The sequence below is a fragment of the Gracilinanus agilis genome, chromosome 2, assembly GCF_016433145.1.
Source record: "Gracilinanus agilis isolate LMUSP501 chromosome 2, AgileGrace, whole genome shotgun sequence".
Lineage (NCBI taxonomy): Eukaryota > Metazoa > Chordata > Mammalia > Didelphimorphia > Didelphidae > Gracilinanus > Gracilinanus agilis.
The window spans coordinates 584,005,788-584,027,866 of NC_058131.1; the positions used below are offsets into that span (position 1 = coordinate 584,005,788).

The following is a 22,079-nucleotide window of genomic DNA, read 5'->3' on the forward strand; positions in this document are numbered from 1 at the left end:
CTCCTCCTCCTCCTCCTCCTCCTCCTCCTTCTTCTTCTTCTTCTTCTTCTTCTTCTTCTTCTTCCCTATGGTACACATGCCAGAGGGGGGCACTCAAAGCTCTCTCTGTGGGCACTCCCACCATCGTCCCAGCACAGAGTTTGCCAGAGTTCATTACTAGAAAGCCAGAGGGATGTGGGGTCAGGCTGCTCCCCTTCCCCTATTCATGCATGCCTGAGGACATCATCCACCCCTCTAAAAGGTTTGCCATCACTATTCTAGAGTCTTACCTCTTTTTTGTGTTTTTTTTTACTTGAGCAGTTCTTCATCCTTATATGGTTTCTCCTACCTTGTATTCTTTGCTATAAGAAAAAAATGGAAATTTAATTTGGAGGGAAGGATAAAAACCCACTTCACTTGTGATACTGACTGAAGGCAAAGTCAAATTCAGATTTCAGCAGAACTTAAAATAGGTCCTGTCATTTCTGAGTTTTTCAGTAAATAGATTTATGCCATATCTGCATGACTAGTGAAAATAATCTATATTGTTTCATTCATTGTGTTCACATTGTAAACCCCTGAGGATCTGTTGATAATGCACCACCACTTCTTCTCAGACCCAGATAGAGATAGCAGGGCCTGCTTCCAGTCCATGCCCCATAGCCATCAATGAAGAAATCACTGTGTAGATAGAATCACCTTCACCATCACCAATGGGCAGGTATCCCCAGGAGCCCTAGGTGTGACAGCATCCCCCAGATCATGGATCTTGCTTTCAGATCAGCCCTGGGAGACATCATCCTGGGAATCAGCCTTCATGGAGATGCTACTTGTCACCTTCTTCTGTAGGCACGAATTTAAACATTAGGAACTGATATGATTTTATCAGTGGAAATGACATTAAAGATGATGCAGTAGCATCTACTTTCCTACTATACCCTAAGAACCATGGGACTTCTCCATCAAAACCTTCTACATTGTCTCATTCTATTAGAATATGAACTCCTTGAGAACAAAGACTTGTCTTCCTTTTCTGTTTGTATCCCTAGTGAGTAGCACAGTACTTGATATATGGTAAGCACTTAAATACTTTTCTTTTTATTCATATATGAAGTTCAGGATAGTGAATTGGTATGCTATCAGACCATACAAAAATATATGATGCTCTTTTGTAGCTATGTGCTATTCTTATTGAAAGATAAACAAAGTTTAAAAAATTTTAAAATTCATATTATATAAAAGATGATCCTCATTACATATAACATTAAATTTTCTCAAAGCAAAAACAGACAACAAACAAATAAATAAATTAGCAGAAGGATGATCCACAGCTGATCATATTAAAAAGGTATACACCTACCTTGGAGAAAATTACTTGATAAAGAAATAGGTTGCAATAGTAACTTAAATTTGTTTAGTATCTTATAATTTGAAAAGTGCAATAATCCTTTGAGATGAATATTTCTGATCTAGTTATCTCTGTTTGATAGGCCTCAGGGAGGTTAAATGATCCATCAGAAGTTCCAGAGTTTCAGAGCTGAGGCTTAAACTCACATCTTCTAATTCCAAATCTAGTGTTTTTCCCTACTACATCACCATAAATATAAGTACATAAAATCAGTGAATGTCAGAGCTCTAACATTTCATTTTTCAGATAAGGAAGCTCATATTCAGATACAACAAATTCACAGGATAGTAGGAAGAGGGCCAGATTTGGGGTCAGACAACCTAGGCCCAAAACCTGTCATTGCTGCCTACTACTTGTGTGACCTTGAACAAGTAACTTTATGTCTCTGGGGCTCAGTTTCCTAAACTGTGAAATAAAGGGATCGAACTAAATATTCTCTACGGTCTCTTCTGGTTCTAAATCTATGATCTTATAAATGTAAAAAGTACACTAGAAAAATACTATAATTGTAGCCACCGTAAAGCAAAATGCATCATAAGGTAATAATAATTTATTGTTATTTTATTATCATGATTATAGCTAACATTTGCACCGAGCTTAAGGTTTGCAAAGCACTTTCCAAATGCAGTGTTAACTCATTTGATTCTCACAACAATCCTGGTAGATAATTGCTACCATTGCTATTTTACACTTGGAAAACTGAGGCAGCGAAGGTTAAATGATTTGTCCAAGGTCACACAGATAATGAATATCTGAGCCTAGATTTGATCTCAAATCTTCCTGACCCCAAGTCCAGCACTCTTATCTCTTGTACCACCTAGCCACATTATATTTGCCTTGGACCTAAATGGAGAAAATGAAGTGCTCAGAGGATCCCATTAGAAGGCATTTCATCTATATTCAATATCTGAATGGTTATGTCATCTCATCCATATGTCATTCCTCCAGCCATGCAGATTGCAACCCATCCTTGGGCCCCACCCTATGTGACTCCCCTCCAAAGCCTCCCTTTTCATAACTGGGATCTAGGGAACCTTGCTTGATTTCTCCTCACATTGTGTGGGTTTTTGTCTGTTTGTGCCTGTGATTTTATCAATAAAGGAGTCATATCTCAGTCCCCCTCCAATGAAAATTTGCAAATGTTCTCCAACTTTATAATCTTAATGAATGAGTTGCTTGAGGCAATGAGAGACCAAATGACTTACCCAAGCCCATATAAGCAACATATGTCAGAAGTGGGATTTGAATTCAGGTCCTCCTGACTCTGAAGCTGACCCTACCTCCCCATGCCATTCTTCTTTCTGGAGAATAAGTTGACCAAATGGAAAAGACACTGATATAAATTGAATAAATTCCAGTTACTTTTTCTTCTTTGGAAGGAGGTGATGTAGTAACCAGCTAGAGAGAGGCAGGAACAACAAGAAGCTTCCTCTGGCTCCAATTTATGATGGGATAACAGCTTATCTCCCAGGCGTTTCATATAACAAATATGAATGCAAATATCCCCTGACAGGTTTGGAAGCCACAGCGATGGCCCTTTTTTTAATTTGCCTTTTCAAATGAGTGTTGTGATGTGTGTGCATATTTAGAGGAAATGAGATCACTTTGTCTCTAGCAACAATAAAAACTGACAAAAACCTTTAGATTTGTAACGTTTCTAAGCAACTTCATAGGGGAAAAAAACCTCAAACCTCACTTTACGTAGAGCTACTGATCATGAGTAGAACCTACTGTAGTTTTCTCCGAAAAGCAATTCTCGGAGGATTTACTAAAATAAACTTGGGATTAATGAGCAAAAGTTGTTGGGGGAAGCCTATTTGTCACACTCGGAAAGCGACAATCTAATTTTATTTGCCACTATTCATTGCTCTTGCATTGCTTTTCCCTGGCTGTAGGCAAAACGCATTACGACTCAGTAAACAAAAAGTGGGTCTGGCATTTTCCCCCTTCCCTCAAATTCTTTACTGTCTGTACTTTCAAGTTTTTATTAGAGGAAAATCTTGGCCCTCCCTCTTTCTTCTTTTTTATTGTTTTTGAACTTTAATTTTTAAGAAAGTTTTTGAGAGGGGGTGTGGGGAATCATTGTCATGTGAGACACTAGATTTAGATTGTAATCTCTTTGAGGGCAGTAACTGTTTTTTTGCCTCTTTTTTTGTCTCCCTAGGGCTTTGTGTAGTGTCTGGCACATAGTAGGTGCTTAATAAATATTGTCTGATTGATTGGCTAGTTGATTTGGAGTTAGGAGACCTGTATTTAAATGTCATCTCTGCCACTTACCCCCTGTTATAATGTTGGGACTTACCTCTTTGGGCCCCTGGTTATCACCAGTGAACATGATGGCAAAGGATGGAGGGTTGATTGAATGGTCTCTGAAATTCCTCTAGAAATCCAATGATTTCTAGATTTGATCTGATTGCACTTATAAATTTACATCAAATTCCTTACTATGTTACAGAGAGAGAAGAGGTGTGAGAAAGTGAGAGATGGAGGGTAGAAAAGAGTTTAGAATGCAAAATTTTAAAAAATGAGTTTCAAAAATTATTTTATATGTAATTAGGGAAAAATTAAATATTTTAAAAGAGAAAGAAATCCTATTATGACAAGAACTATTTAGTAGGCTTGTAGATATGCCTTGCTTCATTTAAATCCATCATATGAAAATCTGAATTTATACAAATTAAGATAAAGTTGTTACTGATCTTATAAAAAAAAAAAAAGGGTTGTCTGTTTTACAAAAAGTGGTGGTGGTGTTCAGTCATGTCCAACTCTTTGTGACCCCATTTGGGGTTTTCTTGGGAAAGATATTGGAGTAGTTTTCCATGTCTTTCCCCAGATGAGGAGACTGAATCAAACAAGGTTAAGCTACTTGCCCAGAATCACACAGTTAGTAAATGGCAGAGACTGGTTTTGAACTTGGAAAGATGAGTCTTTCTGACACCGTGCCCCATATTCTATCCTCTGTACCATCTAGCTGCCCCAAAAAGTGTTCTCTCCATTATAAATCCCTCTTCAAATCTGGAAGATCTGAGTTCAAGTGTTCTTTACCCTACTTAAAAATACCCCTTTAATTGTCAAGCTCTCCTAGTATGTTTAAGATGTGATAGTCTTTACCAAAATTTAGTTTTGTAAATACTCACAAAAGATATTAGTTTTTAAAGAGGCAATTTAGGGGGCTTCTAGGTGGCTCAGTGAATTGAGAGCCAGGCCTAGTGATGGGAGGTCCAAAGTTCAGATCCAACCTCAGACACTTCCTACATGTGTGACCCTAGGCAAATCTCTTATCTCTGCTGCCTACACCTTACCACTGAAATGCTTTGGAACCAGTACACAATACTGATTCTAAGAGAGATTAAGGCTTAAAAAAAAGAAAAGAAAAGAAAAGAAAAGAAAAGAAAAGAAAAGAAAAGAAAGAGGCAATTTATTAAGCAGAGAATTACTTTTAGAATATAAGTTTTTGTCCTGAATCCTGACTCTTCTATTACTAGCTCTATGACTTTGGGCAAGTCATTTAAATTTACATCTTCAGTTTCTTCAACTATAAGATGTTATTTGGACTAGATGATTTTTAACATTCCTTCTATCTCTAAATTCAATGTTCCTTTTACATAAAGTGAGATATATCAGAATCATTCTTTCTTTGATCAATAAGAGCACTCATAACTTGACTAGAATTTCCTGTTGAGAAAGAATCATCTTAATATCATCCTAGGTTTCCTCGGCGAAAATCAGCCAGAGACACAAAGCCCTGAGTTGCTCTGAAATACCATCTTCCACATAATTTAATGGCAACATTTTTTGCCCTATGAAAGCTGTCTCTAGGATTTCACTTTTGAATTATGGTTACAATATCATGCTGGTAAGCTCTATTACCTTGAAAAGAATTTTTCGTCCAGGCAACAACTTAAAATCAATTTGCTACTTAAATGATTTGTCCAAATTATTTTTGTACCTGAAGTGGACAAGAAATGGTCTTTCATTAAAGAAGTGATTATTGTTTTTCTTCCATTTGTCTCCTCCTGATCATTTTAAACCCAAATGACTAATATGGAAACAGCAGGTTTGCTCAAAAATATCTGTCTTTTCTTTTGGCAACTTGTCACTATTGTTTGTGAAAATATATGCTTCATTAAAATCCAAATAAATTATGCTTTAAGATGCATCAATAAGATTGAGAGCCAGGCCTAGAGACGGGAGGTCCTAGGTTCAATTTCAGCCTCAGATACTTCCCAGCTGTGTGACCCTGGGCAAGTCACCTGACCCCCATTGCCCACCCTTACCACTCTTCCACCTAGGAGCCAATACACAGAAGTTAAGGGTTTAAAAAATAAATAAATTAAAAATTTAAAAAAAAAGATGCATCAATCAAACATTTTAAAATGAAGAGATATTTGTAAATTGCCTCAGTTTTATATTTCTATATATGTTAGATGTTCCTTGAAAGCTATTTGTTCTTGCTCAAAAATATTTATTATGACAAAAATGCATAAAAAATCAGCAAGATGGTTCTTTATAACAGGTAATTTAGAATTAAGTCTGGGTGATCGGTAGATCAGCCGATTGGTCTATATTTAAGCTCCTGCCCTGATATTTTTGCTTTGATAGGTTGTATATCGGTATACAAGAAAGTCAAATGCAATGGATTTTCAATACTCTGCCTATTGGCCCCACTGTTTTTGGAGCCATATAATCTAAGATAGATTTGGTGGTCCATGGGCATGGTCTTTTGGGGACTCATGTGGATAGCAGGTATACTTTTGAGTAGTTCCACAAAAGGGAGATTTAGCGAATGTGAAAATCAATCCAGAATGGATTTATCTTGAAGAAAAGATAGGCCAGATGATTAGGGTGAGGTGTTCAAAGTTATTTCCTTCCATGCATAGGTGGTTATGCAGCAATGGACTTAAAATTAAAAGACGAGACTTTAAATTATTTTTTAAATCATATTTTTTTTGTCTTCAAGACTACTCTCTAAAACAGAAAAACAAAGGGTAGGCAAATGAGGTTAAGAGAGTTGCCCAGAATTACATAGCTAGGAAGTATTTGAGGCCAGATTTGAACTTCCCAACTCTTATCCACTGTACTACCTAGCTGCTCCCTGAGTTTAAATTATATGTAAGACAATTATTAGCTGTATGATGTTAGGCAGGCCTCTTAACTTTTCTGTTCCTCATGTTCCTTATCTATAAAATAGAAATAATGATAAAAACCTGTGTTATGGTTTATTGTTTAGATCAAAGAAGATAACACAATATGCTTTGCACATCTTAAAATATAAAAGGTATTATTTGTAAAAATAGATTAGATTCAATGATCTCTAAAATCCCTTTCAGCTCTAAATCTATGAGTCTATCTTTTCATCTTTTGAACATAGTTGGATAAATGGCAAACACCATTCTTTGTATGAACAGAAAAATTAGTAAAATTGCACATGTCAAGAACATTTTAATTGATATGAAGTTTCTGCTGCAACAGTAATGCAGTATTACCCAGGAAAATGAGGACATGGTAGCTGTTTCCCATTTTGTTGTCCCAGGAAGAGAAGTCATATGAGAGAACTTGCTGTCTCACTAATACCTACTGTCTCTCTTTTTTTTTTTTAAATTTATTTCTATTGTTATGCAAAATACACTTCCATATTGGTTACTGTTGTAAGAGCACACTTAAACATAACCAAAACCCCAAAATAAAACCATAAATACACTGATGTAAAAGATAACTCCACTGTTCTTCCTCTGGAGGTAGATAGCATTCCCTGTTATGTCTTTCAGAATTGTACCAGTTCATTGCATTGCTGAGAGTAGCCACATTTTCACAAATAATCATCATTCAATATTGCTGTTATTGTGTACAATGTCCTCCCTGTTCTACTTATTTCACTCTGCATCAGGTCCTGTAGATCTTTCCAGCTTTTTTCTGAAATCATCTTGCTTATCATTTCTTATAGCACACTAGTATTCCATTACTAACATGTACCACAGTTCTTTCAGCCTACTGCTCTCTTTCAGAATGTTTTTTTTTTCATGTCCCATTCAGTGCCTGCCTACTTACCTGGACTTCAAGATGAAGTGCTTGTGAATTATTTTCCAAATTCTTAACCAGATATGATTATCCAGTGAACTTTCAATTGACCTAGCATCATGACTAAATCAGATTCTGGGCCAAGCTCTCTTTCTCCAAGAGAGTTCTTTTCTTGGAGTTCTATTAACAACTGTACCTAATCATGACAAAGGATTCAATACAAATAAGGGTAGACAGGATTCTCCTTCCAGAGTTGATGAAAGTTTCCTGTGGAGCAGATACCTGAAGAAGCAGTATCAAATATGTCATATCATCTTAATAACCTGAAAAAATGAAATTAACTTTTTATAGACTGACTAACCATTTGAGCCTAGATGCTCAAGGTAGCAGGAATCTGAAATCAGCTCCCAAAATGGTGAGGAAATGACTGTGTACTGGGAGGAAAAATGATGATCCTGAAGTTAAATTTATTTGCCCTGTTTCTTTTCTTTCAAGGCCTCCAAGCTATAAAAAGATTATTCTTCTAATGGGTTTAGTTTGATCTTCAATCACAAGTCATGAGCAATTTGGCTGACACCTTTCGAATGGCCCATGGCACTGTTGTTGAACTTATGATGTCTCTCTGTCCTTGGCCTTGGGTATTATTTTGTCGTAGTTTTGCCTCACAATTCATTTCAAGTAACATTACCATCTATTTGAATTTTTCATCGAGAAAGCCCAGGAATTGAGAACTGTGACTGGTGTCTGGATTTACTTATGTTCCAGCTACTCTGACCCATGTTTTACTGGACTCCCCAGACCCTTTAAAGGCTGTCAGGATTTCTAGGGACTAGTCATTCACCTCACTGGTTGGGAGAACCCAGCATAATAAAGTTATATATCTGCTTCTAAAGCATTATAGCATGCTCCATTTAAGATATCCCGAGGAAAATGTGAATTTCTAAAGTTGATAAGTTTAGGGAGTTCTTTTTTTCTTTTTATAAAATGAATTCTTTGGGGAATTCTTTAAATAGCAAGTATCTTCTACACAGAATCCATTTAAATGTTCTTTTACAAATCATTAACTACAACTTGACAGAGTGGCTAGAGGGCTGATGGATTTAAAAACTAATGTGTTAGGGACTACAGCCAATTGAATATCAATCAGAAATGAAGATAGAGCATCTTTAGAATTATAATTTAAATCAATGGGAAAATAGGATTTAATTAACAGATAATTTCTCAGGAACATGGTTATTGAAGATAGCTATGTATATCCTCTAAGGAATGATCTCTAAAATAGGGGCTATGCTAGACCTTACTGGAGATATAACCTTTCCCCCAAGGGATGTGGGAATCAACCAGTGAGAAGGTGGGAAGATTGGTCAGATCCCACCCTCCCCCAGTCATTTGTGGGCCTTATCTCAATCAAGTCTAGACTTACCCTTATTCCTCAACATTTTCCCATTCTCCATAGTCATTGTCCCCCACCCTGCCCTACCCCTGTGTTAAGCACTCACTACAACTGTCCCCTAGATCACCTAGATCATGCCCTTGGAGGACAGGCTTCTCACTCTGGAGTAATGAGGTAAAAGCTTCACTCATCTTTTGTTTTGGGTAAAACTTCATGAGTCCCACAGAATGAACAAGTATGAATGAGTTGTGATTTCAGTTACTGCTCTCATTACAATTATTCCCCATCCCAACCTCCAATTCACCTCTCTTCTGCACTTCCCTATTTCTATTGGGTATTGCCACTATGCCTCCTAGGCCTTCCACCACAATGCTATCTTTAGTTCCTGGCTCCTCTTTATCCAATCAGTTGCCAAAGCAAGATCTCTAGTACCTTTTCTTCTCTCCACTCAACATAGCCACCACTCTATACTTAACATGTAATCAGCTCTTATTTAGACTTGCAATGGCTTCCTAATTAGACCTTCCTGCTTTAGGTCTCTCTTCCCTACTCCAGGCCATTTTCCAAAGAGGCATAGGTGTGACCATGTCACTATCCTTGGCAATAAATTCCAGGGGCCTCCCTATTGATTCTAGAGTCAAATGCTATTTCACATTTATCTCATCCTTTTTAATTTCTATTTTTGTTTACATTTTATAATGTATACAATTGTTAGTTTAGTACTATCTGCATGTAATTTATGAATAAAATATCCACATATTTGAGATATGTGCTCAAAAATGTTTTACTGAAGGGTCATGTGGTCCAAAAAGTTTGGAGACCACTGTTGAGGACAGCTAAGCCTAAGCTCTTAGTGATTCAGAGAGGATTTAAAAACTAGGAGCAACCTTAGAAATCATCTCATCTAAAACTCTTGTGTTTTATAGATTCAGAAAACGAGGGCTAAAGAAACTAAGTGGCTTGACCAAGACTACATAGATAAATAGTTAACAGAGCTGGGATTTAAAATCAGGCTTTCTGATTCCAAACCCATTACTCTATCCATTATACTGCCTCTCATGCATTCTTTTCTGTTCTCTGGTGATATTACATATGCCTTCCTCACTAATACCCTTAAATTTCTATCTTCACTTTCTAAGCTAATTAGTCCTCCTGCTAGATAGGAAGTTTAGGAAATTTTAACATTTTACATGTGAGATAGCTTCTTTTAGTCTAAATTCCTTTAAAACATTTATCTTTGCTCATTAACTCTTCTATAGGGTTGAAATTTAAATTTCTTTTCATAGAAGAATCCATTATCACAGACAGCTCTGAAATAAGTATGTTAAGCTTCTACACCTGAACATCTAGGTGAGGTACCTAGGATGCTTAAAAAGCCAGTCTATTGAATCGCTTAAGATTTTAAGTTCTGATGGACAGGAAACAAATTATTATTCATTCATCTCTCTGAGCAGAGAATCTTGCCTTACACTTGATTGAGAAAATAGAAGCTATTCACCATAAACTTACTCTTCTTTCCTCTTCGACATCTCAAAACCCTTTGTCTCCTCCTTCAGTCTGCAGAAGAGGCAGCCCATCTCCCAACCAAGGCCAGTATGTACTTTTGATCTTACTTCTTTCCATCTCCTCCATCACATTCATACCTTTGCTCAAGAATCCCTCCACCCCACATAATTGCTTCATCTCATTTCTAATTCTCTCTATCTCTGCTGCCTACAAGCAAACTCGGGAATCCCCTATCATTTAAAAATAATTGCAGCAACATCAAAAACCTCTCACTTAGCCCTACATTTCCTCAGTTTTTATTCTTTATTGCATCTTCCTTTCATAGCCAAACTACTACAAAAAGCTATTTATACTCCATGTCTCCACTAACTCTCTTCTTACTTCTTATCTCCTCACTGAATTGAAACTACTTTCTCCAAAGTTACTAATGTACTTTTAATGGCTGGATCCATTGGCCTTATCTTGAGTCTCAGCCATCTTGACCCCACTGCAGCATTTGAGATTTGCCTGTTGCCATTCTCTTCTCCTAGATGCTCTTTCCTATTACGGTTTTCATAGCTGTTCTTTCTTTATTCTTCTTGTTTCTTCTTTGTGTCTGATTAGTCCTTCTTAGTCTTCTTTTCTGGATTATCACCATCGGTGTCCTGACCCATATGTATTGCGAAGATTAAAATTAATATATAATAACTCAAAATTCTATTCATAAGATTTATTAAAATAAAAAACTAGAGTTAAAAGAGAGCTAACTAACTTAAGCCATCATCTCAATCAAGAAGAGGAAGAGGGAAGAGTTTCAGAATTTATAAAACAATAATGTGACCACACAAAAATGGAGGCACAGGAGAGATTAAAGGAAATTTGGGGAAATACTAAGTGACTTCTGGGGGAATGAAGTCCAAAGATTCAAAATCTCCATTTATACAGTATACTCCATACTCCAACGTTCTATTCCAGACCTCCTCATCCCTCTCTATGTCCTTGCTTTTAGTGATCACCTGGATTCTGTTATCTCTATGTAGCTACCTCTTAGATTCATTTTACCCATTTGCCTGAGCTCTAATACCCCATTGCTAACTTCCCACTGGACATTAACACTGGATATCCTTTAGCCATCTTTGGACAATATGTCCAAAACAGAACTCTTTCCTTTTTTTCATCCAAAGACTACCCTTCTTGATTTTCTTATTTCTGTCTAGGCCACCACTATCCATTCAGTCCTCAAGTTCCACAACTGGAAGTCATAATTGTCTCTTTATTCTTACTTACCCCCAGTATCCAATAAGTTGCCAAATTTTATTGATTCTACCTCCACAACATCTATTGTATCCTTCCTGCTACTACTCTAGGTTAGATCTTCTCACCTCTTGCCTGAACTATTAGAATAGCTTCCTAATTATTCTCCTAAGTTCATTTCTCCCCTCTCCATTACATCTTTCACACAGCTGCTAAAGTAACATTCCTAGAGATTGGACCTGGCCATGTCATTACCCTGCTCAAAAAAACTTTAGTGGCATTCTTTGGCCTAAAGATCAAATAAAAACACTTCTCTGTGGCATTTAAAACCTCTTACAATCTGGCTCCAATCTACTTTTTCAGGCTTATTCCCTTTTCCACATTCTTCATTCCAACTAAATTGGCCTGCTTGCTTTGCCTCATGTACAACATTCTATCTTCTGTTTTGGGACTTTACCAGAGGCTATAGCCCTACTGCGTCCACCATTAATGAAAGATGCTCCCATCATAATGCTACTTCTTCAAGTCCTAATTCCCTTCAAAACCCAGTTCAAGTATCCCCTCCTAAATAAGTCCTTTCCTGAGCCTACCTCCCAATTTCTAGTGCTCCCCTCTCCATATTACTTTGCATTTATCTTGTATATGTTTGGTGTTTGCTTATAAAGGTGCATATAAGTTGTTTTCCCCTAATAAATATAAGCTTCTTGAAGACAGTAGCCGAGGATAATTCCTTGAATTCTGCTATCAGAAAATTGAGAAGATGACTTAATATTTTTCCAGGTGTAAAAATTAACAATTTGATTAATCATGAATTTAAATGGAGAGGGGAATTGATATCAGTTGAAATAACTGAAAGGTCCTTGCATCTATTTATAGATATGAGAGCTGTGAGTTTGGGGGTAAAAGGTAAAACTTGATCAGCATCCATTTATGGGGGGGGGGGAAATAGTCCAGCTTATAAATTTTGAAGTTGTTTTGCTTTATTTGTTTCTTTCTCATATTAGAAATACTTTACAGTGTAGCCTGAGGTGCCATTTTAATTCTTTCACATCCAGGAACAAATCTGCCACTGCACAGAAAAAAGAAAGGTTTCCAAAATAACTTTGAAAAAATTCATTAAAGAGAACTCATTAGGGTACACACAATGTCATTGTTTTAAGCTATTTGGGACTTAGTAAGCCTTTCCGTTTGCCACAGTCTCTCACAAAGGCCTTTGATTGTAATCACTGCACTTTCATAAAAGCCGTGAAGCACTAACGTCTAATGTTGTTTTGTGCTTTTAGGCATTCGTATGTTAGATGGCGATGTAACAGATGTTGTCGAAGCGAAGTCACTTGGCATCAGACCCAATTACATTGACATTTACAGCGCGAGCTGGGGGCCGGATGACGATGGGAAGACGGTAGATGGTCCTGGCCGCTTGGCCAAACAAGCTTTTGAGTACGGCATTAAAAAGGTGTGGGGAACAGTGTGCTGGAGAATAGCTCTCCTGTTGATGGTATTTCATTTTGTTTAGATTTAAATGTCTCCGGTGTAAATAACCCCATTAAGTTTGACTGCCATACTGTGTGGAAGTGCAAGCAGGTGTGTAATTGTAGTCTTACAAAATAGCCACCCAGAAGTTCAGACAGAGATACTCTAAATTCAGGTTACAGATTGATATGTGTGTGAGTGTCTATTTATATTTATATAGTATATAGGTAAAATGAGGAACATTGGATTTTTGTGTCTACTCCAAGATTACTCACACAGAGAATTTTCTATTTAGACCTAAAAATATCTCAGCAATATGTTATTTTCAATTAGCAGCCCCAGCATCAGTAGGAAGTTATAATTTAGAATGCCCATTCTTTACAGTGGTACAGTATAGTATAGTATGGTGAAAAAGTGCTAGATCTGGAGTCAGATGATCTGTTCTAATCTAAACTCTAATTACTACCTATATGAGCTTGGACAAGTTTCTTACCATCTCTAGCTTTGTTACCTCATCTTTAAAAAGTAGAGTGCTTGGGCTTGATTCACTCTAGTTCCCTTACATTAAGATAATATTTAGGATTTCTAAAGTAAATACTTCAATTAGATAAATCAGGATATTCATAAGGCAAACTCCATACTTCCAGCAATCAGAGGGGTATGAGTTCAATTCAGCCAATATTCATTAAATAGCTACTTTGGGCAAAGCTGAGGGCTCAGGAATCGAGCAAAGACTATAACAGGACTTGCCTTTAAGTCTTACATTCTCTTGCCTCTTCCCTCTTGCTATGGATGATCACTACTTTGGGACTTAGAGGTTTCATATTTATTTTCTTTAAGACATTTTGAAGAAACAAAATAAAATATCAGAGGAGTAAAGGCTCAGCTCCAATTATCAATTTTTCTTTCCATTTTTTATCCTTATTTCTGCTTTTTAAGCTTCTGTACATACTTTATTTCTTCTAGTGAGATACTGAATTGGAAGTCAAGAGACCTGGTTTCTAATTCCAGGGCTGCCACTAGGTAACCTTGTGTAATGGGATTAGTATCCCCCAGAGTACCCAGGGGACTAAGACTCAAACCAGGTCACCTTTAATGAACAGGCTCAGGCTCTGTTGATATGGCATCCTGTTCCCTTATAGCATGAAAAGACCTACCTATGTGGAATCAGAGGTTCTTCAGATTTGGCAGATGTCCTAAGACCATTAAGTAATTAAATGGGGTGTACAAGGCATTCAGGAGGACTAGTTTCTCTGGTGTGATGGCTTGCTGAACCCTTTTCAAGGCTGCTCATCCCCTTTAGTGTCCACCTTTCACCTAACATTCACCTGCATATCTTAATAAGCTGTAGCATGAATAACAGCCGTACCTCAGGAACACTGTCTTAAAATACAACACCCATTTCTATTGAAAACACTAGAAAACATAGGAATAAAAGGTCCTTTCCTTAAAATAATAAGTAGTATTTATTTAAAACCATCAGCAATATCATCTGCAATGAGGATAAGTTAGAAGCCTTCCCAGTAAGATCAGGAGTGAAGCAAGGATGCCCATTATCACTACTATTATTTAAAATTGTACTAGAAGTGCTCGCTGTAGAAATTTAGAGAAGAAAAGGAAATGGAAGGAATTAAAGTAGACAGTGAGGAAACTAAACTCACTTTTTGTGGATGATATGATAGTATAATTAGAGAATTCTAGAAAATCAACTAAAAAACTAGTTGGAATAAGTAATAATTTTAGCAAAGTTGCTGAATACAAAATAAGTCCACATAAATCATCCTCATTTCTATGTATTTCCCAGCAACACTGTCTTTGTCAGATGGGCCAAACCAGGTTGAAAGTAACTGATGGTAGGGGAATGTCTATCCCAAACATGTAAAGACTTCCCCTGGCAGAATGGGCAGATGAGAACAATTTGTTCCAAAGACCACAAAGGTGACTAAAGCAGGCACTGAGGACTGCTTAGCACCTGGTCAAACATCGAAGATACCAAAGTCATCCATTGCATCCTGGATCATCATTGATCATCTTGACTTTTGTTCTGCTACTGGACTTTAATGACTCTGGAAGAGAGGCCAACAACTTTGTGAAAGTCTGCCTCATGTAAATCCAGTTCACACACAACTCAAGATACCACTCAAGTTTAAATCTGGCCTCAAACACTTAATAGCTGTATGATCTTGAGTAAATCATTTAAACCTCTCTGTGCCTCAGTTTCTTCATCTGTTAAATCAGGTCAGATAAGATCTCTAATATTACTTTGAACTTAGGAATTATATGATTCTCTGTGATTTCCCAAAGTCCTCTGTATATAGTGAGTACTTAAACAATTACTGAATGAAAATATTTGTGTTGACCTGGTTTATTTAATGAAGCAAACATCCCTTAGTTACTGTTCTGTCTCTATTCCGTATCTTGACCTTTGAGGGATAACTGTTTGTTGTGCTTCAGAAATGATTGACTAAGCCTGGGAATTCAGCTCCCAGGGCCTCTGTACATGACTCTTCAGACAACCTCTCAGTGGAATAGACTTGTAATTTTATGAGATCAAATATATAGAGGGACAAAAAAAGGGAAACCACATTCATATTTGTATAAATTCACAACTGCAGCAATAGATAGCATTTCAATTTTTTTAATTCGGCAATTTCGTAAAAAACTCACTAGCAAATGTATAAAAGTCATTATAAGAAAACATTGTAATCTTTCATTCAACAAGCTTGGAAATCTGTAAGCTTATTTGCATCAGACATTTTGTGGTAAAAAGGAATTAAATAATCTTAAAATAAAGCTTAGATTAATCTTCACAGTGGGGTAGCTCCTGTACTGATTCCAGTTCCTAGGTAGGAAGCATTATTTTTAATGTTTTAATTTCCTACTCTCATTTGTATAGAAATAAACATATAAAGTTGTAAGACTTCAGGGAAAATCATTCTCTCTGGTTTCAAGACCTGTAATAAAGTTTTTACAAACTCTAACATTAGATAAATTATTAGGTTCCTATAAATGTTTTTTTTAAGTTTTTTTTAAAAAACAGTTTTTAAAAAGACACAACTTTTTTTTCCCCTTAACTCTTACCATCCATCTTAGAAGCAGTACTGTTTATTGGTTCCAAGGCAGACGAGTGACAGGGGCAAGGTTTTAGGGTATAAGTGTCTTGCCCAGGGTCTCACAGCTAGGAAGTATCTGAGGCCAAATTTGAACCCAGGTCCTCCTGATTCCATCTGACTCTCAGTCCACTGGGCCATCTACCTGCCCCTACACATATTCTTTTACCTGAAACATCAAAATAATTAAGGCAGAAGTGGTTTGGCTTTGAATCATTCAATCTCTTTATACTATCTATTAATGTATTCACCATAGTCCCTGTATACAGTTGAAGCAACTAGGGATCACTGTATATAAAGCTCTGGGACTGGAATCAGGAGGACCTGAGTTCAAATCTACCCTCACTCACTTACTAGCTGTGTGATTCCAAATAAGGCATTCAACCTCTCTCTATTTCAATTTCTTTCACTATAAAATGGGTATAATAATAGCATCTGCATTCCAGGATTGTTGTAAGGCTCAAATGAGATAATATTTGCAAAGTGCTTGGCACAGTGCCTAACACATGGTAGGTGCTTAATAAGTGTTTGTTTCCTTCTCCTTGTACATATTAGATACTCAGTAAGTGTTTAGTGGATGAACAAATGGGCAGAAAATTCAAACAATATGATTTTTTAAATTTATTTTTCCCAAAAAAAGGTTAAAAAAAAAAGATTTGGTATTCAGAATCTTAAACAGCTTGTGTTCTCATCATTTTTGAAAAGTAGAGAAGTTTTGAATAGAACCAAACAATTTCCCTCAAAGGTGCTTCTGATTTCTGCTTTCTGAAATATTAAAATCATTGGAATATCATAATCTAAGTTAGAAAAAAGTATTGGCCCTAGGAGTCAGACAACAAAAGACTTGGGCTTTAAGCCTTCTGCATCTAATTTGTTATGCAACCCTAGCCAATGTACTGAGCCTCTGTGGGCCTCAGTTTCCTCATCTACAAAATAATAGGTTTGAAGAATATGATTTTTAAGATCTCTTTAAGCTGAAGTAAAATGTCCTGTGTGGGACCTTTAAATTGAAGCTTCCTAAGCTAACCACTGGAAATTCTCTTACAAATTTAAGGACCTTGAGCCACACCACCACTCTCATTTTTTCATAAATCCCTTCTTTGGTCTGAGGTGGTGGTGATGGTGGTGATATGGGTGGGAAAACTTTTAGATTCATTGTTAGGCATAAAATAAAACCTCTACTGAGTGCTTTGTCATTACAAAATGCTTTTAGTGTGCTTACAGATTTGTCATTGTTCTGTAAGAGGCCACACATTGCAGTAGCTGTTAACAGATGGCAGACATTTACTAGACCTCTGTAGCAGAGCTTTTGAGTTCATGGATGAACTCTTCTGCTCACAGGCACAAAGCTTATAGATGTTTTGATCAGGTCAGTGCTCGGTTTTAATGAATAGAATATTCAAGTTCAAGGGTAGGGTTTATACTTCATCTGAAACTTTCATATTCTACAATAAGCAATTGAAGCTATAGACCATGAAAATTCATATCATAGCTATTGATGCTTTGAAGTATGTATGAGTTTACAGGTAGTAAACATACACTAAGAAATTGGTAAACAGACTTCTTTTTAAATGTGTAATAGAACCAGCTGTGAGGTGCCATTTCTGTCTGTCTGTCTCTCTCCTTCTCTCTCTCTCTTTCTCTGTCTCTCTCATTCTCTCTCCTTCTCTCTCTCTGTCTCTCTCATTCTCTATCCTTCTCTCTCTCTCCTTCTCTCCTCTTTCTCTTCCTCTCTCTCTCCTTCTCCCTCTCTTTTGTCTCTTCTTTGCCTTCTGGCTTTTTTGGCTTTGTTCAAGTCTCAGTTAAAATCTCTCCTTCTAAAGGAAGCCTTTCTCAATCCTCCTTAATGCTATTGCATTCTCTCTATTGATTACCTTCAATTTATATTATATATACATAAGAATGTATATGTATATTTTAGACATGCATGCGTGCATGTATTATTTGCATGTCATTTCGCCCATTAGACTGTGAATTTTTTGAGGGCAAGAACTGTTTTTGCCTTTATATCTCCATTGTTTGGCACACTATGTGGCATATAATAAGTACTTACTCAACATTTGTCGACTTGACTGTTAAGCTAGAGTATATAGCTGTTAAGGTCATTTTGACTGCCATTATAGTAAAAGTAATACATGTTCTACTTTGTCAAAATGGCCGTAAACCCCAGTCCAAATCTCTCCTCTTTGTTCAGGCTATGTTAAGGGAGAGGGATAATATTCTTCAAAGTCATATGAAGTATGAACAGAAATATTTCCTGAATTAGGTTATTGAGGACTTGAAGCATTCTAAATTCTCTGGAAATCATTCATATGCACCGATTTGTTTTATGGAGTTGGGAAGACTTGAGATTAAAATTTGCCTCAGATACTTCCCAGCTATGTGATGTGGGCAAGTCATTTAATTTCTCTTAGCCTCAGTTTCCCCATTTTAAAAATTTGTTATATTTAAGAGCATTTAATGTATTTTTATAAATTATATAAAGTAAAATAATACCAATTATTATAAATATTTAATAATAATAGGACCTACTCCCTGGGGTTGTTGTAAGGATCAAATAAATTAATGTTTTAATGTAATTTGCAAACCTTAAAGCTCTATATAAATGCCAGTTGCTCCTGCTCTCATCATCATCATTATTACTGTGTACATTGTTCCAAGGGGTTAACTTGCCATGTAAATGTGACTAGCCTTTCTACTCAGGTTTTGGCTGTGCTGATTATTATAGTGAAGTCTGACAAACCCATTTTTTAAAATTTAGAAATGAGTCCTTAGTATAGTAACTTATAGGAAGAGAGAAAGCATGTGAATTGAATAAGTTTTTCTTATATTTTCTGTTAACTTCTCTTCACTGGAGAAAGTACAAAGAATGATAAAAATAAAATAATCCCAGAAGGGTCATTTGATCTATAAATACAACTAGTTGATGGGTTACTGCACAGGAAGACCTACATGGTAGATGTTGGCTTTAATTTTCTGAATGTGATTTCAGTATTTCCTACCAGGAGCAGGGTCTCAAAATGACATCAGCCTAAAATTAGAAACAAGATTTTAGATTTGAGGTTGAAAACTGTCTCCAAACCTAACAGTGGGGTAGCCAAAATTAGGAACAGTAGTGCTATTTCACTACGTATCTTAGCCCCGAATTGAGTTGGGGTTAGCCACTTGGTCAAGAAAGCATATGCCACTGTGTCTGAATGGCAAGCAATGGCCTAGATTTCAGTGATTTGTGGAGACTAATTAATGGTGTCGTTCAGGGTGGGGGTGGGGGTGTTGTAGCTGAATAGCAGAGCTCATTCTAACAACTTGGAAGAAATAGATCAGTTCCTTCACCCATCTGACAGGCTAATTCAGTTAATTTGACCGTTCTTTTACAGTCAAAATGGTTGACACAGTTGTATGCATAGATATATCCTATGACCCTTAGTATTATCTTAAACATTTGCCTGTAACATGTGATTTCCATTATTTTCATGTGTGCTTTTAAAAAATAGGAAGAAAAATTTAACTCACCAAATATATCCAGGTTTTATTTTCTTGATCTGCCATCACAGTGGTATGGTTGTGAACTATTTTCATTAGGCCATAAAGGAATAACAACAGACTCTCATGAAAAAGAGCATTATGTTTATTTAAAGAGATCTTCCATCTCTAAAAGATTTTCTCTTTTTCTGTTTTTAGAGTTCATGCTTTTCTTTCTAAAATGTTCAAATGTTTTTAATAAAACCCTAGATTTAGATCTAGAAGAGACTTTAAAGGTAATTGAATCTAATGCTCTCCTTTTTATAGCTGAGGAAACTGAGGCTTAGAGAGGCTTAGTTCATCATTCTAACTATTATACTGTGCTGCTTGTTTAGACTAATCTTGTATCAAAATTCAAAGTCTTTATTTAAATCTCATAAAAATTAAAAAGTTAAATTTAGTCATAATTGAAAACTTACATCTTATTTGGAACACAATAGGTTTTTAAAATATAATATTATTGTTATTATTGAAATATAATATTATGAGTGGTGACAAAAAATGTACATTACAGCTTTGAAACTAAAGCGAAGTTCTGTCTCTCCATTGTTCTTCAGAGGCTGTTACATCTAGCAAAAATACTGTATTAGAATACAAAATGTAAATCTTACCTCTTTATGCTATTGATTTAGAGGAGGCTCAGCATGGGTGTGAAATTCTATTTCTTTTACTTAAAAAAACCACTAGAGGTTTTATAGTGGAGTTATTGCCTCATTTTAATAACCTACTTCCCTCTCTTCTCCTGCCTTTAATTTTTAGGGTCGCCAGGGCTTAGGCTCCATCTTTGTGTGGGCTTCAGGAAATGGAGGAAGAGAAGGTGACTATTGTTCCTGTGATGGCTACACCAATAGCATCTATACTATCTCTGTCAGTAGTACCACAGAGAATGGCTACAAACCTTGGTATCTTGAAGAGTGTGCTTCTACACTGGCAACAACCTACAGCAGTGGAGCATTTTATGAAGGAAAAATTGTAAGTTATATGTATTTCTTTCTAATCTACTTAAAGGATGTATGATAAAATTTTTAAATTTCTATCCTTGGTTTTAGTTAGGAAAGATATTTGATATTGTATGTAAGATGGGCACAGTGGAATAATTATTGTCATCAGCAGCTTCATTTTATTGTAGAATTAACTATTTAAACTTAAAGGTAAGTCATAGAACTTTGAAATTCAGACAAGAAGAAAATATATTCATTTCTTATTTCTTGGATTTTTCTTTTTGATGTTAACACCAAAAGAATCCATAAGGTTTTCATAATCTAAAAATGCCAATTAAGGACCAATTTAAATAAAATATTAATTCTGGAAAAAAGAAGAGAGTAGAGAGAAGTAAAGGCAATAATTCAAATACCATTTCTTGAGAAGCTCGACATATGTAAGACAATTGCCATAGCTAGAGAAAGAATTGCCTCATTGAAAAAAACACAATTTCCTTGTAAAGCAGGAAAACATGGCAGCCAAGGTCAACACTGTGGCTTTTTAGAGCATGTGTAAAACATTATGGAGAAGAATAGAAAACCAAAGTGTTATCACCTCGCAAAATAATAGCAGTCGAAGAAAAGAACCCTAACGAGAATTTAGCATGAGATCCAGATATATTAAATAATCCCAAGAGTATTTGTACATGAAGTTAAAAGAGACAGCCAATCAATTTGAAGTAGAACAGACCTACTAGCATTTTAATAGTCAGCTATTTTTGACAGTGGGGAATATCATAGCAACCACAGTTAGACTCTGCCTCCTCGGTACCTGATGTATCTTGAGGAAAAGTAACTGGGGCATTATAAAATTGGGAAGTTTGGGGGAGGATGTGGGAACTGCACCTAGCCAAACAAATATAAAAGAAATTTTTGCTAGAAAAATGTAATCCAAGAGACACTTGGGGATCAACTTTTCAAATTATCTTAAACAGAAGAAAAACATTTGGGACTTGAACCCACGAGATTTTAGAATAACAATGCCACCAGCTCAGTGCCCTCAACCATCATTTTGGGAAGCAACCCCAGTGGAGATATAGCCCAGAAATCTAGCCTGCAAATTCTATAGCCACTGCAACTGAAGACCCAGAAAAGGAAGTTCTTGCTACCAAAGTCCTAGGCAATGTGACATACTGATATCATTTTATCAATGGAAATAACATAAGGAAGAGGCATTCCCATCTGTTGCACCTTTAGAACCATAGGATGTTTCCATCTTACTTGTGAATGAAACTTGCTATTTGTTATCTCCTACATTAGAACATGAACTCCTTGAGAACAGGGACTGCCTTCCTTTTCTGTTTGTATCCCCAGCATTTAGCCCAGTGCTTTGCACCTACTAAGCTCTTAAAAGTTGTTTTTTTTTTCATTCATTCATTTCATAGAAAATGTTGGAAAAGACCACAGATTTTTTTGTCGTTAAAAGGTGATTGAAAAAATAATGCCTATCCTATTAA

At 36.3% G+C, this 22,079-nt stretch overlaps 1 protein-coding gene across 3 annotated transcripts in view; it reads left to right on the forward strand.

Annotated features, from left to right (window-relative positions):
* Positions 1–22,079, forward strand: part of PCSK6 (proprotein convertase subtilisin/kexin type 6) — a 266,121-nt gene that overhangs the window by 98,416 nt on the left and 145,626 nt on the right. For all 3 annotated transcript variants that reach the window (XM_044665405.1, XM_044665406.1, XM_044665407.1), the window contains exons 7-8: positions 12,821–12,993; positions 20,402–20,614. In XM_044665405.1, coding sequence (XP_044521340.1) covers positions 12,821–12,993; positions 20,402–20,614 — 386 coding nt within the window. The remainder of the gene's footprint in view (positions 1–12,820; positions 12,994–20,401; positions 20,615–22,079) is intronic.